We start from the raw sequence: 19,992 nt of genomic DNA, 5'->3' as shown, positions 1-19,992 counted from the left end.
GCAAACGTTTGCTCGTTGGTTCCAGCCAGCCAACGCGCCAAAAAAGGAAAGTGGACCCGCCCCGCCGACCAACCCGCTCCAGAAAAGGAAAGCGGACCCCCACGACCGGATCGACCAATTAAATCACCCAAATCCCGACAGAATCAAAAGTCGGCCCACCGTCCCACCGTCCCACCGTCCCCTTCCCTTTCCTTCTGCATACAGCACGCTCCCCTTCCCAGTGTCCCTCCTTTTTCTCTCTTCTTCCTCCAGCATCTTCTTCCTCCCAGCCCGTAATTCCTCCAGCATCTCCATTGCAGCCTCCCGCATCTCCATTGTAGCTTCTTCTTCTCCATAAAAGCAAGCAAGTTCTTCCTCCCCGACCAGCTCGGCAACTTCTTCCTCCCCGACCTCGCAACTTCTTCTACCTTTCCCATAAGATCTCCATTACAGTCAACACAAAGACATCAACTACCAGCAAGAAGACAGCAACTACCAGCTGAAAATCAAAGTTTCAGAGGCTGGACAAACAAGGTTAGATTTGCACAGATGCTTACCTCCCCCTCCAATCTCCTCCTTTGCTATAATTTGTTGAACCTTTTGAACCTGACAACCAGATCTACAAGTTTTCTACCCAGACAAAGGAAACAATTTGAGCAAAAACACAAACAAAAACCAGATCTACATGGTCGTAACCATTTTTATCCGAACCAAGTAGTGCCTCGATGCATAAAAGACAACTATTGACTCACGAATTGCTTCCCGATGCATAAGTATGTTCCTCATGCATACAAATTCATGGAAAAATTCAAAACAGGCTTGTATACCATAGAAAAAGCAAGATAAACTTGTAACAAGACACATGTAGATAAAAAAACTCAACTTTGAGGGCACAAACCCGTTATAATTTGGTGGGATCCTCAAGGTAGTTGCTTTTCAGCTCAGATTATACTCAAGACAACACCTTGCAAGCAACTAATTTAGATGATCCGATGCATACTAACCATAGAATAAGCCACAAAAAATGGGAAGGAGTAGCAATGCATTTATATGGTCACATAGTACTGGAAAAGGTTCTATAGTAGCATTAGGTACCATTAGTTTGTCGAAACCATCGAGACAACCAGTTCACTGACGAACAAACTATGTTTCAACAAGAACTAGTATTGTCACATGACAAAACTAGGCAGTAAAATGATCGACTTAGCTACCGTTTGAGATGCTCAAGAAAAGTTTCTTCCGTCATAGTGCTAATTACATAGTGGCTGATTGATGAAGCAAAATTTGACACTTGATCTTGTCCATGCTAGCCTCCAAGCACTCGAAAAAAGCAAGTTTGTGAGAAGGTGTGAATGGTGGTGACAACCATAAACTTTGGTAGCTTATGTCATGCAGTATAGTAGCCAAAAAATGCATTGTGGGAAAACAACTTAGATGGCATTAGTGTACCAACTTAGATGAATCGTAGAAGCAACTTTAGATGCATCCATAAAACGAAGTTTTCAAGTTTACTTACAAACAAAATGAAATTACTTTTTGTTTTGCGTGATGAGTGGTTTGGACCTCGAACCTAGAACCGTACGATGTCGACATGGAAGATGGAGGAATAAATGGCAGTGACCCCTTTTTCTCGCACTCAAGCTTCCCGGACGGAGGTTGTCGATGAGTCTCGGGACCCACTACTTGGCCGAGCATGGTGGACAAGGTGGCGACTCGATGTGCACAATGGTGGAGGGCAGCAATTCAATGCAAGCACCACCTCCAAGCAAATCATAGCACCGAAAACATAAACACAACGACTATGCCTACTACAACCCTTTCCGGTTCTTCTAACCCCGAGTTGGCGGATCATGGTGCCGATGGAGTTGCTCCTAATGAAGAAGTAGCATCTAGTCCTCAAGAACCCTTCCTTGGTATGCGATTTGACACAATCGAAGATGCCGAGAGCACTACAATGCTTACTCAAAAAGACCGGGGTTTTCTATCAAATCAAACACATCACCGAGGCAACCTTTCAGCAAGGTGGTGCGGAAGCAACAATTTGTGTGCAACAAGTATCGGGCACCGAAAACAAGAGCAAATTCAAGAGGAGAGAGTCAAAATTGTAGAAGAGGTTAGCCCTGTCCAGCCTAGATGATGAAGACGGGGATGGAGAAGAAGCTGGACCGTCCAAGAAACCAAAATCTGCAGTAGTTAAGCGGCAAAGGGAAAAAATAAAGCAAACCAAGTGTCCAAAGAAAATGTGTGTGAAGTTGATTAACAACAAATATGAAGTGACATATTTTATTGCAGAACACAATCACCCCATGCTTGTGAAACCTTCACTGACAAAGTACCTGAGATCACACAAAGGCATACCTAGAGATGAAAGGGAGTTCCTGAAATGCCTACATGACTGCAACTTGGAAACTGGGGCGTATGATGACAAGTGATGTCTTCTTTTATGGAGAAGAATGTTTCGTCCCCTATGATCCAAAAGCTATAACAAATCTACGAACAAGTTTGAGGAAGGAGGAGAAGGAATGGGACATTGCTCGAGACAATGGCTTATTTTGCGAGTTGAAGGACAAGGACCCGGGTTTCTACTCTCGAATTTCTTTTGATGAAGAGCACGAGGTTGAAAACATTTTCTCGGGTTGACAATGCTGCAAGGAAGGCTTACACATAAGCATATCATGATTGTGTGTCATTTGATACAACTTTCTTGACTAATCGGCTCGATATGCCATTTGCTCCATTTATTGGGATCAACCGTACATGGACAAGTCCTTCATGCTTGGCCGTGGTTTCCTAAGGGATGAGAAAGAGGAGAGTTTTACATGGCTTTTCACCCAGCTTCCTTGATGCTATGCATGGTTTGCAGCCAACAAATATTATAACGCACCGAGACCAGGCTATGAGGAATGCAATCGAGAGAAGTTTTCTTTGACACTTGTCACCGCAACTCGTCGCTGGCACGTTATGAAGAAAGCAAATGAGAAGCTCGGGCCATTCCTAGGTAGGCACCCTCGGTTTGGCTGAAGACTTCAATGAATGCATCAATGAAAGTATGAGTGAGGATGAATTTGAAGCAAGATGGGCAGAGATGATTGCAAAGTGGGAGTTAGCTGAGCATGAAACATTTTTATGGTTGAAGAAGTATGCAAAATTCTGGGTTCCATGCTACTACATACATCGATTCTTCCCATTTTTGCAATCAACTCAGAGGAGTGAGGGGTTTAACGCTGTTCTAAAACGTTACATCAACCCTCACAACTCAATCAAGCATTTTGTTAAACAATATGAGAAGCTACAAGAACGGATATTGGGTAAGGAGGGCCACAATGATTTCCGCACGGATGAGCTTGAGCCGCATCCATGGTCGCCGTTCCCTATTGAGAAGCAAGCTTTGGCCGTGTACACACGTCCCATCTACCATCGGTTCAGGAAGGAGTTCGCACTCATTGGTCTGTTATAATGTCCAACCACAGTGGCAATAATTTGTACCAGCCTAGTCCCTAACAATGAGAAGTGCTATCCTTATGGTGGAAGGTACTACATGGTTAATGCTAATGGTGGGCAATTCAACTGCGAGTGCTGCAAGTTTGAGCGTGACGGTTTGCTATGTTGTCATGTTTTAAAAGTGTTTACGCATATTGGTGTTGATGTTATACCAGAGCAATACATACTCGCGAAGGTGGACTCCAACTGCATTGGAAACTCGTGGTTCAGCCAACCGTCCAAGCACAAGATGATGTTATGCCCGAAGAATCAAGGCAGAAATTGCGGTTTGCAAACTTGTCAACTAAGTTTGTTGCTTTGGCTAAGCTAGCAAGTGCCTCGTACCAACATGACGCCATTGCTCGTAGACACATCGTGGAAATGACAACTCGAGTTTGCACAACTAAACAAGGTGAAGAGGAAGAGGAAACCAACTACTTCAAGCACCCGAACATGACAGACAAATCCTAATTCTAATAGGACATCTACTTCAAGCACCTACTACGCATCGAAAAACATCTTCGTGGCCTACCCGAACACGACCAAGTACCTCCACCTACAACATCAAACAGCCAACAGGCACCTCGGTCAGCTCCAGGCATGTGCCAACAAGACATACTACAGGTGATGTGCCACCAAAGCAACTAAACCCGCACCAAGCAACTTCCCAAGCAAGGACACTCCGCACCATCTGCCCCTACTCGCCAAGGTCGTCCAAACAAGAAGAAGAAAAGCACAGAGGCCGACTTTCCATATGTGCAACAGGCAAGTGACATGGTTGGGGCAAGTGAAGAAGCTATGGTTATTCTTGATCCTCCTAGGTCGAATACAAAAGGAAGAAAGAAGAATCGATACTCCTGGTGGGATTGAGTTGCAAGCAAAAAGAACAATTCCGTGTACGTTGTGCGGTTTGCCCGGACATAATTCAGCAACGTGCGAAAATTCTCTCGAAAGGATGAATTAAAATTATGTCTGCTCAAGGTCCTTTTTTCTCGTGTGTGTAAGATCGGATAGTATTGCAAGACACAACAACTTATGTCACAGCCTACAATTATAATATGTAATTGTGCTTGAAATGTTGAATTTTCAATACCGCAATGTAATTTGTGCTTCCCAAATTGAATTTCAGTAATGCAAGTAGTTAGAGGGAGAGAATATACATCATTTTCCTTTCTTCTTGAGAGCTTTCCTCCGCCGATGGTGTTGTGGATGGAAGTAACCCATGTGTGAGTCATGATTTTCCTAATGTTTGATATGTCCTTGCCTCCATAGTTTGGGAGAGACCTTCCTCGTCCAAAGGCTCAGCATTCATAAGTGCATGGACACCACAATCCTTGCTGCGAGAAAAAAGTGGGTATATAAGTTATGTATTCGAGCAAGTAATTTATATGAGTTACGTAAGAACAAGTGAATCAAACGTTAGCACAAAACGAGGTAAGCAACTTAGCTATTATGTTTGGAACAACTAGATTTATTTGGAAAAAGAATTGGAAATGAAATTGTATGAAGCTAGTAAGAAACAACATATCTATAGCAAAAGAAAATAACTTAGCCTACTTCAAGTACAAGTACTTCCCCCGTAAACTATTTTGAGCATGCTGGTTAAGCAACTTAGATGCTACCGGAGAGCAAATAAAACATGGTACTGGAGAGCAAAAAACACATGTGAGAGGAAGCAAAAACGGGTTGTGCGAAGCAACTAAGGTAAGGAGAAGTTGTACACATTTTTTAGAAGAACTTGTGTAGGCAACTATGGTATAAATTGAAAAGCAAATTAGTACTCATGTTGAACTATGACAACCTTTTTTTAGCAAGCAACTAAGTTGTTTTTAGTGAAACAAATAAATGTACTTGATGTAAGCACCTTGGGTGTCCACAATTAGGTGAAGCAAGAACATCTAGGCTACTATTGAAAATCAACTTAGATATGCAGAGGAGCAAACTTAGATGCTAAGAAAGTAAGGTAATAACTTAACTTTGGACAAAGAAAAAGAAACTAAACAAAAGCCGCAAAAAGCAAGTAACTCGCAGAGATACAAGTAAGCAAGTTATCCGAATGAGTGTTTTTATAGAAGTGCCTGATGCATAAAATACAACTACTGAATCACAGAATTGCTTCCTGATGCATATCATCTGTTCAGAAGCAACTAATATAAGGAGAAGTTGCACATAAGCAAACTTAGCTCAAAAAAAGGTAGGCAACTATGGTATAAGTTGAAAAGCAAATTAGTGTTAAATTTGAACTATGTATACCTTCTTATAGAAGCAACTAAGTTGTTTGCTAGTGAAACAACAAAAGTACTTGCTGGAAGCAACTAGGGTGTCCACAGTAAGGTGAAGCAGTAAAAAGAACATATTTGGCTACTATTGGAAAGCAACTTAGATGTGCAAGTAGGAGCAAAACTTAGATGCTAATAAAAGCAAGTTATCCGAATGAGTGTTTTTATGTGCTTACTTAGTTTTCTCGCTTTGGAGCAAAAATGTCGCCGAGGTCAAACTTCTCAAGCTTGATGCGTGATTTTGGGTACTCTTCATTCCATAGAGATGTTATTGCTTCCCGAAGATTCTTCACAAGCAGGCCCAATTTTTTATCATTTATTGTCCTCATAGAGTCAAGAACTTCGAATCTTCTATCTTTGATGTTGAGAACAAGCAACCAGTAGTGGTTCACTTTCACACTTTGGTCTTCGCTCATGTTTTCCAACACTGGAAGCAACACCTGTTCGTGTGGTTGGCAGATAACAAAGAAATCAGGTGCAAAACACAACTAGAATGACCGTGGTCCAGAAATATGAATGAACACAAAAAAGGAAAAAAGAAAGGGGGGGGGGAAGATTACCAAGTCTTTCTTGTCAAGATGCGCATCCTTCTTCGCAAAGTACTTCTTGACATGCTTGTGATTCCAACCATATTCCTGAAGTAATGTCTACAGAAAAGATTTGAGGAATCCCCGTGTGGTGCAGCTTAGTTTTGCTTCGAATAACTCGTGCTTGACAAGTAAAAAGAAACGAACACAAAACAGTACACAAAAAAAGGTGTTGGGGTGCTAACCATAAATCTCAAAGGCATCACAACTTTCTTGTCATTCTTATCTTTCCTCAAAGATAATTGATTCGAGACCTAGTTCGAATACCGTGTTATCTAGCTCAACGACAAGGCATCATTGAGTTTGCCAGCTCCTCGATGGGACACAAAAAACTTCTCGAAGTTGACAATGATTGGGGTGTTGTCCTTGTGCCGACCCCTTCCATTTCGTTTACCACCCGAGATAACTAGATCATAAACTTCCTTCACATCGCAGAGCATGCATATGAATTTTTGCTTGAAAAGTCTATGTACGGTGACTTATAACATGCAACTGGTCGGATGATCCGGCCAGGAGCTGCATTGGAGTTGCTTCCGTAACCATCCATGGAAGGAGTGACCTTGTTGCCAACGGAGTTGGTGTTTGGAGTTCAGCTTCACTTTGATGTCCCGCACCGATAGTATCTCGCTTCGTCCGTCGGTAGCCTTTCTCCCTTTCAACCCCGGTACATAAAGCAATGGCTTCTTCCTCCATCTCTCGGACTCCAAACATCTTCGTAGTCATCGAAAATTGGAGACCCAAAGGACCTAAAAGATTGTGGTGTTGTCCCATCGTATGCCGCAACTACAGGAGTTTGTTGTTGGCTTTTCTGTGGACTATCAAACCCAAGGCTGAAAGATGGCGGGTCACAACCCTTCTCCCATCTAGGATCCTTAGCTCGCGGAGGTGGACAAGTTTGACGAGTTGGAACCGTTGATTTCTTGGCGGCATTGTTGGTCTGCGATCCTTGACAAGTAGAAGGCGTAGCAGGAGATGTTGGAGTATTCTTGTTCCGGCGTGGAGAAGTACGAATGAAAAGAGCTTGTGCTGGAATTTTTGTTAGTGAAACTGCATGACTTGCGTCTGGAGGAGGTTGCGGTGCTGCACCCGTGTTGTGAGTTGCAGCTTGGTTGCGTGACCGTACCGTGACCCGATCCCGAACTATTTCGCACCGCACATTTGTATCCAAAGGTCCGGTACGATGCGCAACCATTTTTTGTTTCATCTGGACTCCTTTATCACCCCCGATTGCTAACTTATCAAATGCAATGCACTCTGTCCGAACTTTCGTACAACAGTTGTCCCCGCTGAACTCGGTCCAAAGGGTGGTGTTGTTGTAGGAGAACCCCTTGAGACCTAGCTATCTCCTCCATGAATATGGAATTGGGGTATATCTTCTCCGTTATATCAAAGAATTTTGGGCCCCGGTTGTTTGTCATGTCAATGTCTTTGCCTCCGGATGCCGCAAACCCTCCGATATCCGAGAACGGGCTCAGCCCGTGCAATGGAGTGTTTGCTGCCCCAACCGATTGAGTGTTAACATTTCCCAACCTAGCGACCTCCTTGGTGTATTGTCGAAACGAGGAGATCTCCTTGGTGTATTATCGAAACGAGCATCACGGTCTTGGAAATCATCATCCTCAATGTGCTGTCCATTTGAAGGTTGTTGTTTGCCGGCACCATCTTCATTGTCACCGTCGTCATCGCCTTCATCATCCTCGTCATCGCCGTCTTCATCTTCTTCGTCATCGTCATTACCATCTGCATTGTAATCCTCATCATCCGCATCCTCAGCATCCTCTTCATCAACAACAATAGAAGGTTCAGGCCTTTGCCTCTTCCTAGCTCTTCCACAAACACCTTTTGCACTCTCTTCTGCTTGTTCAAAGTCCCCTACTTGTTCTATGAAAGTGCCCAACCTGTTGGAGATATCGGTGCATAGCTCCCCAATCATCACAGCAAGTTTCCTCTTTTTCTGGTCAGCAAATACAAAAGCAAAAAACTAGTGAGAATTATTTAGTTTTGTATGAAATCACTGTGTACATTTTGAGAAAACAGAAAAATAAAAAGTGGGAAAAGGAAAAATGAAATTACCTGACATGGGTAATTCCTAGGCAACCTTGATGATACGAACTCTTCTAATCTCGTCATCCCGACGAAAAGACCGTCTCTAATAGTCACCCCCACCCCATCTTTCAACCGTAAAAAATTAGGAAATGTCATAATTTGTTAGCATGAGTGTGCATTTTGAACTCGAACTATGAGCGGTTTATATGAATCACTCGGAACAACTTACACCTCGAAACTAAAGCAACTTAGTTGTGCCTAGTAAGCAATCTAAGAACACAAAAAACATATGTACTAATATGAAGCAATTTGGACCAAAGGCAAGTAAAACAACTTAGTTATTTTGGCAAGTAATTTAGATGACACATAGAAAAAACTTGGATATACGAAAAACGAAGAATGAAGAAGTAAGTTACATTTTGTATGAGCGATTTAGATGTACTAATATGTAACAACTTAGATGTGGCTAGTAAGCAGCTTAGGGGACACAACATATGTATTGAGTATGAAGCCATTTTGGATCAGTGGTAATAAAAAGCAACTTAGTTACAAATGGCAAATAACTTAGATGACACAGAGAAAACAACTTAGATATATGAAAACAGGAAAAGCAAGAACTAAGATACATGTTTTGGAAAAAGCAAATTAGAAGTGCTAATGTGACAACTTAGATAATGAAGTAAGAGTGCTTTGGAAAAATGATCCGGCCACATCACAAATGATCTACTTAAAAACAACTTAGATCAATCCAAGAAAGCAAAACTTAAGTAGTTAAAAAATACCTTCATCTTTCCAAACTCTCCATTTGACTTCATATCTTTGCGCATGACAGACTTGAATTAATTTGTCATCCCATGCGGCAAAGACGTATGGGACATTCCTCAACGCATGGCACGTGCTCATCAACATCAAGAGAGTCAAGATATAGTATCTACAAAAAAAGGTAAAGGGAAAGAAACAATGAGTAAGATCTCCTGAAAAAAAGCAACACATGTTGCAACATTTATTACGACATAAAAAACAAGGCCGAAAACACGAAAAGGGTAAAAAAGATCAAGTACCACGAGGTGATGTAAACAAAGAACACACAGCATTTCTTTTTGACTCCCATCTTTTTCACTTCTTGAACAATTTGATCAACCGCGAACCGGCACCAATTAGACTTCTTCATGACATTGAGATCCACTAGACTTGGATATGACCTTGGACTGATATTGGCACTTGTTGATGGTGAAATAAAGCAGCTCACAACAAGCAAGACAAGATGCCCGTAGGAACTTCATATCAGCCTGCCCCTCCCATTTCCTCGAATCATCTTGCGCCACTGCTTGAAACCTGGAGCAGACCCGCCCTGAATGTTGTACTCTTCGTTCATGAAGGCTATAGGTTCAGTTTCCATTTCATACCGTACAGGCAAACCTTCATTGGGTAGCCCAAAGACTTTGTTGTAACTTGCTGCATCGACGGGAATGGTCCCCCTCCCTGGTATAGCTAGCTCACTTCTAATTGGGTCAAAACATGCCAAGACCCACATGCTTAGATCAACAGGCATCTCAAGTAGCTTTAACCATCAACATTCCTCCCCACCCCCACTCGTGATCAACTTCTTCTGATCACCTGATAAAATTTCATTCAGCTTCACAAGTCTAGCAGGAGACGCTTTATTCCTACCAAGCTGCACACCACGATAAAGGAGAAAAAAAGGTCAAGTAGTAATTCAGGACAATTTCACACACAACATAAGAAAACTAATACACACAAGCGAGGAAGTATGAATTGGACATACCGACAGGAATGCACGGCTTTTCTTAGGTTCAACCACAGCTGCGAAGGTCCACCCACATTTTCTCGCATGATTACCACCACCTGAAGTAGCACCACGGGATCGTAAATTAGTAGCGGGTACAGGATTCGGACCATTCATGTTCATAGGATTATCCGCAACTGCAGCCTGAAAAAAAGAACAACATATTCAACATAAGTAAGGACAAAGTAATGTCGAACAACTCAATTTACTTCCAAAAAAAAACTAAGGCATGCTATCAAAAGACAACTCAAAATAATTTCAGAATAGCGAACTTAAGTATGCTATGAAAAACAAAAAAAGGTCGATGCTATACATGCCGGCGAGGCTGCACGCCCGTTACCGCAGGTCTGCCCGTTGCTCCATCTCGGTAGTTGTAGACGCGGAAACCTCTTAGTCATCTCCCTACACCTCGTTGATGAATAGTAAATCAAAAATCTCTCGTAACATGCTTACATAGCTCTTATGCTTACATGCTTACATGCTTACATAGCTCTTATGGCAATCAAAAACCTCTTAGTCATCTCCCTAACATGCTTACATACGCACACAAAAATGTACAATGCAACTCGCATCACCACTTATGCAAGTTAGTCTACATGGTCATACAAAAACATACAAAATCTCTCGTTCCGCTAAAACTTAAGCAAAACATGACCGAAAGCAGACATCAACTTTGCTTTACTTGGAACAACTATATGTATTTGGAAAAGTTACACAACTAGATGTATTTCCAAGAACAACTTGTTTAAGACATATAATGGGCAAACTCAAAGGGATCGTTCATGTCATGTAAAAAAACACAAAATCAACTTAATTAAGAACCACCAGCCAACATGATTACTTATAGTGGACAACTTGATCATAATGACAAAACAAGTTGAAACATGGACAACGGAAAACTCATGGCATCGTTTATGGCATGAAAAATTCTGAAAAGCAACTTAAGTAACACCGACGAGCCAACTTAATGACTCCTAGTTGACAACTTAATTATAATGACGTAACAACTTATTTCAAACAAGAATAATCGCCAACTTGTGCCATCTCATGGCATGGCAAATCAACTTCAATAAGAACAACCAGCAAACTTCAATAAGCAGCCTCATATGAATTAGAATGTTCCAAAGAGCAAAAATAACCACTAATAAGCAAGCATCATAAGCTAGTACCGGTATCATCTAAAATTGGTAGCCTATATCGTGCAGGTGCACTAGCATGGCAAAAACAACTTAGGCTAGAATGACTATCAAACACAAACAGCAAAAAGTTACTCTACATACAAGGTCTAATAAACAACTCGAGAACATAAAAGCTGTACTAGCATCATCTAATTTCGGGTGTACAAATTACTCCAACCATGATCAACAGGGAAACAATGGGAACCATAACAACAAGTACAAAATTACTCCAAAAACATGCTCTACAGTGGGACCATAAGAACCATGGAACAAGGACAAAAAGTGGATATACAGGGGAGAGTCCATGCACTGCCATCCATCTACTTCCAAAAATCCCGCACCATCAAAATGGGGACAAAATTGAACAAGGAAATCAAGTCCTACCGGGGGATTGGGGGATCCGAGCACATATCGATTACCCGAGTAGCCGGATCCGCAACCGATCTCCGTCAGCCGCTCACGGGACGATCGATCTAGGCGAAAAACACCACGCGCCGAGTGTACGGCCACCGATACGGCGGCGATGAAGCTCTTGGACGGTGAATCGACCGCACCCGCCCGAGAAAAGGTAGATCTCCGTCGCGGAGATCGAGCGTAACCTCGCGCTCGCCCCCACCGCCGTCGACCTCCCGCTCCTTACGCCTACCGAGCTCACGAGGACCTCCCCCCGGAAGCGAATCGAGCGCCGCCGAGCAACCTACCCCTCACCCCCGGACCCCTAGCGAATCGCGGCGCCGACGAGCACGCCGTCGCTCATCCAAACCCTAGAGAAATCGCCGGCCGGAGCTCACGACAGAAATGGGGATCGAGCGAATGGAGCCGTTTCTCGACCGTCTTCCTCGCACGCGCGCGACGGGGATGTCCCTTCGTGCGTGGTGCGGTCGCGGTGGATGGTGGGGCCCTCAGGTGGGGACGGTCGGAACAGAGCAGATACATCAGGTTCTCCATCCAAGATCCGACGGCCAGCAATCGTTGGCTCGCCACGACAAAACGGCCACCGTGCACTTTTTAGCGTTTGGGAAAAAGAAAGTATCACACACTGGTACGAAATGTAGAAACCATATGGACTGCTAGAAGCCCGATTGGGCCAAAACGAATAAACGATGCTCCAGTGTTCCGCCCCAACAGCCACCGCCACTCCGCCAGCAAGTGAAGCCTGCCGCCTCCCTCGCCTCCACACCACCAAAGCCCTAAGCCCCAACCCGCACCGGCCGCCGACGTCGCTCTTCGCCGCCATGGCCGGCACCGTCGACGTCGAACAGCCCCAGCACGGCGTCCCCGGCGGCTCCCGGCGCGTCTACACGCCGCGCCAGCCGGAGGGCCTCAACCTCCTCTCCGCCCGCGTGCTGTACGACCTGCCGACCTCGCCGGAGTGCCTCTTCGAGCCCCGCCAGGGCCGCTCCTGGGGCGACAGCCTCTGCTTCTACGCCGGCTGCGCGTACCTCTCCGGCGCGGCGGCGGGGACCGTCGCGGGGCTCAGGCGCGCGGCCAAGGAGGCGGAGCGTGGCGAGTCGCTCAAGCTCCGCACCAGCCGCGTGCTCAACCAGTGCGGCTCCGTGGGGCGCCAGTACGGCAACCGTGCCGGCGTCGTCGCGGTGCTCTTCGCGTCGGTGGAGACCGGCGTTGGTTGGCTCCGCGACAGGGACGACTGGCGCAACACCGTCGCCGCGGGGCTCGGAACCGGCCTGCTCTACCGTGCACCTTCGGGCCCGCGATCCGCGATCGTCGGCGCCCTGCTCGGGGGTCTCATGGCTGGTGCCGCCGTCGCAGGGAAGCAGGAGCTCGAGAGGTACGACTCTCCTATGGCCGTCTAAATCGCAAGACTCACTTAGCAAGTGTCGATGATCAACTGGGATGGTGGGAGCAGTAGTATTTTGGCCAAGTCCTTATATCAGTTATGTGTATGAGTGTTATCTGGATTAACAAGCTTTATTGGTGACGCTTAGAGCACTGGTGTGCAATCTATCGAATTAGCTCAACTTGAAAATGGCTAAAAGTTGTCTCTTTTTTATCTGAATCTTTGAACTCAATGCTGTTATGGTGATTGGTGATGCTATGTTGCTACATATATGGTGGGTTAATGCAATGCGGGATGTGTGATTCAGAATTATGTCTTGTTCTATTTCTGGTGTCTTCATATTGTGCATTTTACTTGCTACTGGACGTGATGGATTCGTGTTCAACTGTGAAGGTGTAGCATTTGTTTCAGGTCTATATTGTTTCTTATATCAGTTCTGTGTATGAGTGTTATCTAGATTAACAAGCTTTATTGGTGATGCGTAGAGGACTGGTGTGCAATCTATCGAATTAGCTCAACTTGAAAATGGCTAAAAGTTGGCTCTTTTTTATCTGAATCTTTAAACTCAATGCTGTTATGGTGATTGGTGATGAGATGCTGCTATATATATGGTGGGTTAATGCACTGTGGTATGTGTGATTCAGATTTATGTCTTGTTCTATTTCTGGTGTGTTCATATTGTGCATCTTAGTTGCTACTGGACGTGATGGACTGATGGATTCGTGTTCAACTGTGAAGGTGTAACATTTGTTTCAGTTCTATATTGTTTTTTATGTAAAATATGTTCAGCGCTGTTTGAACTAACTTGGATCCTCCTGTTATTCCTCTGTTATTGTGTGAACAATCTTGTCAGAACATGAACTGTTAAAATCCAATTCTGCTCCTGCCTAGGCGCTAGTTACATCAATCTGTCAACGGTTAAGGCAAGACATACCGAAATGCTGTAAAATTCTGATATTACGTCAATAGTAAGATGTGTATTACAAAGGACTAAATGTTGTCGCCTCGTGTTTAGAGCTTGAAGCTCAAGATTGTGATGGCGATGCTATATTGCCATACATACCATGGATTAATGTTGTGCTGTCTGCTGTATATGTGATTGTTGCAGAATACATCTTTGTCTGATTGTTTAGTGTCTTCAAATATGGTCCATTTGGTTGCTACTGGAAGTGTTTGGTTAGTGTGGCTACTAGTATGTAAATTGAGCATAAAAGCCTCCGTTTTATATTCCACTGCAAGTAACTGTATGTGCTGCTATTCCTCGTTTTATGGATATGCTTTCTGATTTTTTGTGGATAAGTGTCTGAACATGAACTTTTGTAAGCACTGATGCAAACCAAAATTTATTCTTGATTGGGACTACTGACAATCTCAAATATTTATGCAGTTTGCATTATTGGTTTCAGTTAGATCCAGCATCTTGATAATTTTAGTGCAATGGGCATGTTAATATGATAGTAGGCTATGGTGTCGGAATACTGAAAGCAATAACTTTAACATTGGGAATTTTAGATTGTTTGTACTTTAATAGGTTTGGATGCAGAATTGCAGACGTTAGTCTCTACAGGCGGGAGTAACATGTAGTTATACTCAACTATTCTTATCGTTCAGAGATATATTGATCAGGCCTGATAGATTGCATCTCAATTTCACGTGTGATTCCAGCTAGCTAGTGTTTGGTGTTAGTTTTATTTTTTGTATGTTCTGGGCTTCTGGGCCATACAGGAGAACATTTGATGTTAGATTTGGTACTGCCTTTTAGAATCCTTTGCCGCCCTTTCAAGCCTTATCAGAACAGTAACTTGCATTTGATAATCTGTGGAAATTCGGAAAGTATCATATGCTCCTGAGCACCAGTGCTCTCGCTCGTTCAAATAAATTTAAAATCATGGTTTACAAGTTTTAAAAAATCTGAAAATAATTCTGCACATAGTTAGTGTTGTATCCCACAAGCATGTAAAATCGTGACTTGAAATTCTTCGTATTGTGGGCCACACAAAAATGACAAATCTGATAAAATTTGGGGATTTGAAACATACTTCTACAGATCTACATTTTTATTATTTTTTTACAGCTCAGAATACAAAGTATTTTGAATTGATATTTTACACGTTTGTGGGATAATTCATGAACTACATCCGAATATTTTTTTCAATTTTTTTAAGACTCACAGATATGGTTTTGAATTTTTTGAACTAACCAGGAGCACTGGAGCTCGGGAGCACGAAATCTGCATTCGTGGAAATTTAACTTTTTAAGAGCACAAAGATTATCATTTCCACTGCTGCCCTTTTGTTCATATGGTTACTATATCGTCAAGGCATCCCAAAATTTTGTTTGTGACGTACATGATGCAAACTGAGGTTGCTATAAGAAGAAAAAAGGGGAAAACATGTACACCTCTTATTTTCTCAACACCAGGTCATACGAATGTAGATTCACTTAAGAGAGGAAAATGATGTAGTACTAGTGCGGTAGTGCCTGCTATTTCTGTAAAATCAAATATATACTGTTGTAGATTTGTAATCCAGTTAAGAAGACTATTGTTCCATTAAGTAAAGCAAAATCAGGAGAAGATCAGTACCGCAACATGCGAAAACACCTCGGTTGACAAGCCACGGCGGCCTTGTCCAGTGGTGTCCTCAAGATGAGTTATCATCATCACCTCCCTGGACCCTGGGACTTAAACTCGGCGATTCTAACTACACCGAGGAAATGATCAATATCGTGAAACAACTCAATAGGCATGTCCATAGATTGCAATTAATTATAAAATGAAGGAATAAGGAAAACCATGGACTAGAATATCGTGCAGTGTATTCTGACATGATTTTAAAACACATGTTTTTTTGTAGTGATGCATTTCTATTGGTCATAAGAATGAACACGGGTATTTTCAGAGGAGTTAGGAGAGAAGGGAGAGGGAAATAGAGAGAAGACATATTGGACTTTAAAGTAAGAAGAAAATGAGGTTTAAGCTCATGTCAGATTTCCTGATATGGGTCAAAGAAATTCATTCCATGAAAATTTGACAACCTCAATCGTTCAAAATTTCTATGAGAATCCTTCAGTCAAAAGTGTGGCTAAAATCTGAGATGTTAAGCACTATATGAATCCTGTTTAGACCACAAATGATCTTGTCTCTGAAATCTAGATGTTAGGCAGCACGAATCCTGATTGCACCACAAAGGATCTTGTCCTTACTGAAGTCCTCACGGCCACATGTCACAGCTGACAATACTAGCACATTCAACTGTCTTTGTGCCAAACAGAACAACGAAAAGGGCAACTTATCTTATTTTTAACTTTTTGAACCGGGCATTCCTATTTCCGTTGCCAAAGTTTGGAAAAGAATATATAATGCGAATCAGGTTAACTAGAGGTAGAAGCCATTCATTGCTCCCGACTTCCTCCCGACCTAAACCTCCCGTCCTCCTCCCGAGCCGTCCCCGCGTGGTGGCCGGGGCGAACTCTACCCCGCCGTCGCCGCCTCCCCCTTCCCTCCCTCGCCGCCGCCGGGGACGCGGTCTGGCAAAGGCCGGCCGGCGGCGGCGGCGGGGATTCTTCGTCATCTCGCGCGAGGAGGTCGGGCGTGGGTCGTCTTCCTCGGGCCGGAGCGCGGTCCTTTCGTCGGGGACCTCGATGGCGGTGCCTGGCCTTGGCTCGGGGACGCCATGACGGACGACGAGGTGGTGGAGTGCCCTGCCGGTGGCGGAGGGAGGGGTTGGGGCGGGCTGCAAGGGGAAACCCTAGGTCCCCTTCTCCTCGCCTCTTGGCGGCCGGCGATGGAGGACTGGCTTTCGGCTGCGGCAGTGCCCAGGCGTGTGCGGTGTCTTCGGACTGCGATCTGCTTCGTGTCTCCGGCGGCAACCATGGCCAGCCTGGGTGGTCGCCCGGTGTGGGGGGCCCAACTTGAATAAAGGCCTTGGGTGAAGATGAAGACCTGCCGGAGGCCTGCCCTTCATGATTTGGCTGGAGTGTTGAGTTCCGGAAGGCACCGTCGACGAATGTAACAGTGATTCTATTGCCTCGGAGTTTGCTGGATCGGTGATATTCGGTCATGCGTGACCATGCTTTTATTCCGACCGTTTGGTTTTGGAGGGTGTTGCGTGAAGCTCTTTTCTCGTGTTGACACCAAGTGACAGCCTGATCCATGGTGAAGACAGAAGGAGAATATCATGAAGGCCGGATTTGGAGGACTAGCTAATGGAGATTCAAGTCTTTGCGTTGTCAAGGGGCTTGCTTGGTGTTCCGTACTTCGCAATAGATGGTATAAAAGTGGGGGCGGCAGCACATGTGAAGTTCGAAGTCTTATCTTTCAGGGTGAAAACCCAAGATCTGACCTTAACTGGTTGTGCCTGTCAATGTCCTTGTTGAAGGCATTGTTTTGAGAGCGGAGACGATCTTCAGGGTGAAAACCTAAGATCTTTGATCGGGCGATAACGGCGCTGGTGCACTGTTTCCTTCTTAGAGGCGTTGCTTTTGAAGAGTCTGAATTTCAGGTGTTGTCTTGGTGGTGGATGTATTATCGTTGCTAGGGCTGGATACTGTAGCGGGACTTTTATTTCTTAGTTTCTTTTCTCTTTTTTGGCTATATGCATTCGTAATATTATTATGACATTGCGTTGTTGCAGTAGGCTGGATCTAATTAGTATCTTATGATATTAATATATTCTCTTTATCGAAAAAGAAGCCATTCATTAATTAAATAAAATGCGTGCTGGCTGCTGAAGACTGAGTTCTGATTCTCCCTCAGAAAAACAAAAACTGACTACCGAGGAACTAAAAGGCCATCCACGTATGGTGTGGGGACTGGGGAAGGAGACGGACGCAATGACGCATTGAGGAAATATCGCCCCAGGTGTGGAACCTTTGTGGTGTACCTAATCTGTATTTCTATTTGATAGGAAAACACCGCCATGTGCAGAACGACATCACTTGAGCTGAAAGCCAGTGGAGAATTCACCGGGAAAAATAGTGGAGAATTGTGCCTCGTCGTCTATAAGAAGAGGCATGCTGCCATTTTACATCTCAACTTGCAGACAGACAACCAAGCAATGGCGCCGGTGAAGGTGTTTGGGTCGGCGAGGTTCACGAACGTGGCGCGGGTGCTGGTGTGCCTGGAGGAGGTCGGCGTGGCCTACGAGGTTGTGGACATCGACTTCCCGACCAAGGAGCACAAGAAGCCCGAGCACCTCGCCCGAAACGTGAGGCACATATTTTTGATTTCGCAGAATTTTTGGAATCATTTCGTCCAACCTGGTTGATTCATTTGTGTTGTTGCTGGATTCTTGCAGCCATTTGGTGTAATCCCAGCTTTCCAAGATGGAGACCTCATGCTCTTTGGTAAAACCTTTTTTTGCCTTATGCCATTTTTTCTTTTGGATTATCTACCAATACCTGTTTTCACTTATCAGTGTCATGCTTAGTTGCGACATGTTCTGTCGGATGTTTTCGTCCTTGCAGAGTCCCGTGCGATTGCAAAGTACATACTTCGCAAATACAGGACAGACGAAGTCGACATGTTAAGGGAAGGCAACCTGCAAGAAGCAGCAATGGTGGACGTCTGGACCGAGGTCGAGGCACACCAGTACAACCAGGCGCTCGCGCCTATCGTCATGGAGTGCATCATATACCCCACGGCCTACGGCATACCGACGAACCAGAAGGTCGTCGACGAGAGCGTGGATAAGCTGAAGAAGGTGCTTGAGGTTTATGAGGCTCGTCTGTCTGAGCACGAGTACCTGGCTGGAAACTTCATTAGCTCGGCGGATCTCAGCCATTTCCCCTTCACCTGTCGCTTCATGGAGACTCCATACGCGTCTCTCTTTGATTCGTTCCCTTCCGTGAAAGCGTGGTGGGAGAAGCTCATGCTGCGGCCTTCTATGAAGAAGATCAGCACCAACCTGCATCCTAAAATGGTTTAATCACGTGTGATTGTCCCACATCGGTGGATGATGTAACCACGATTGGGTAATAAAGGTGAAGTGTAGAGTTCAAGATACAGAATAAAATAATTTGCTGGATGGTCTACCATACCAATTAATCGATTAGATCATCTTCGAATTGGAATGGGCCTGGGGTCGCCAAAACTAGTGCCAACGGGGATATAGGGAGATGGATTCGCTGCCGACGATGATGAATCGGCGAGACACGAGCTTCCATGGATGATAGCATGAGGTTAGTTTGTTCAGGGACTAGTCGTTTACACCTACATGTGTTCAAATGGATACACAATCGTGTGGGTTTTGCTGCAAGCACATGAGCGGAAATTGCATGAATGTTGAATGTCAGAAGTTAGATCACGAATTTTCTATGTTGCAAATGTGGGTTTAAAATGCTTCAAACTCGTGTGTGTTTTGCTGCCATCGCAGAAACGCTATATTGCGATATTATGAACCCAAAGCGAGATCTTGGGCGTCTTCTACAAATGTTTTATGAATTGTAAATGTTCTCATGAGATGCGTTAGCCTTGTATGTTGCATAAACTTTTTTAAAACTTTACTTGTTTATTTTGCTTGAACCAACGGTTTTTGCTAGAGTGAAGATTTTCTACTTTTTCGTTGTTCTATTGGTGTTTTTGAAATGTTGCGGTATTTTTTGCATCGTAAAAAATATTGTGGTGAGTTGCAATAGTATTTTGCTAGGCAGGTACGTGTTATGATGTGATCCACGGACGCTACACATTTAGCCTTTTATATTAATCGGACACCTAGTGGTGGTGATTAATTTTATCCCAAATCGGCCTAGCACATGCCATTTTTTCGCTTGCCAATTGGATTTGAGGTACTCCCTCTCGGCCTCTGGCCCCATTTACTTGTCGCAACCATGAGATGAT

The 19,992-nt window shown here is 44.1% G+C and overlaps 2 protein-coding genes across 2 annotated transcripts; both read left to right on the top strand.

Moving 5' to 3' along the window:
- Positions 1 to 12,591: 12,591 nt before the first annotated feature.
- Positions 12,592 to 13,170, top strand: LOC124672135 (mitochondrial import inner membrane translocase subunit TIM23-2-like). Its single transcript, XM_047208410.1, has one exon. It carries the CDS (start codon positions 12,592 to 12,594, stop codon positions 13,168 to 13,170), a length of 579 nt encoding a protein of 192 aa, XP_047064366.1.
- A 5,034-nt stretch (positions 13,171 to 18,204) lies between these two features.
- Positions 18,205 to 19,251, top strand: LOC124677784 (probable glutathione S-transferase GSTF1). Its single transcript, XM_047213743.1, has 3 exons — positions 18,205 to 18,361; positions 18,452 to 18,500; positions 18,621 to 19,251. Exons 1-3 carry the CDS (start codon positions 18,212 to 18,214, stop codon positions 19,079 to 19,081), a joined length of 660 nt encoding a protein of 219 aa, XP_047069699.1. The 5' UTR covers positions 18,205 to 18,211; the 3' UTR covers positions 19,082 to 19,251.
- Positions 19,252 to 19,992: the final 741 nt, after the last annotated feature.

Source organism: Lolium rigidum, chromosome 7 (genome assembly GCF_022539505.1).
Source record: "Lolium rigidum isolate FL_2022 chromosome 7, APGP_CSIRO_Lrig_0.1, whole genome shotgun sequence".
NCBI lineage: Eukaryota > Viridiplantae > Streptophyta > Magnoliopsida > Poales > Poaceae > Lolium > Lolium rigidum.
This window is presented reverse-complemented; position numbering and strand designations above follow the sequence as displayed.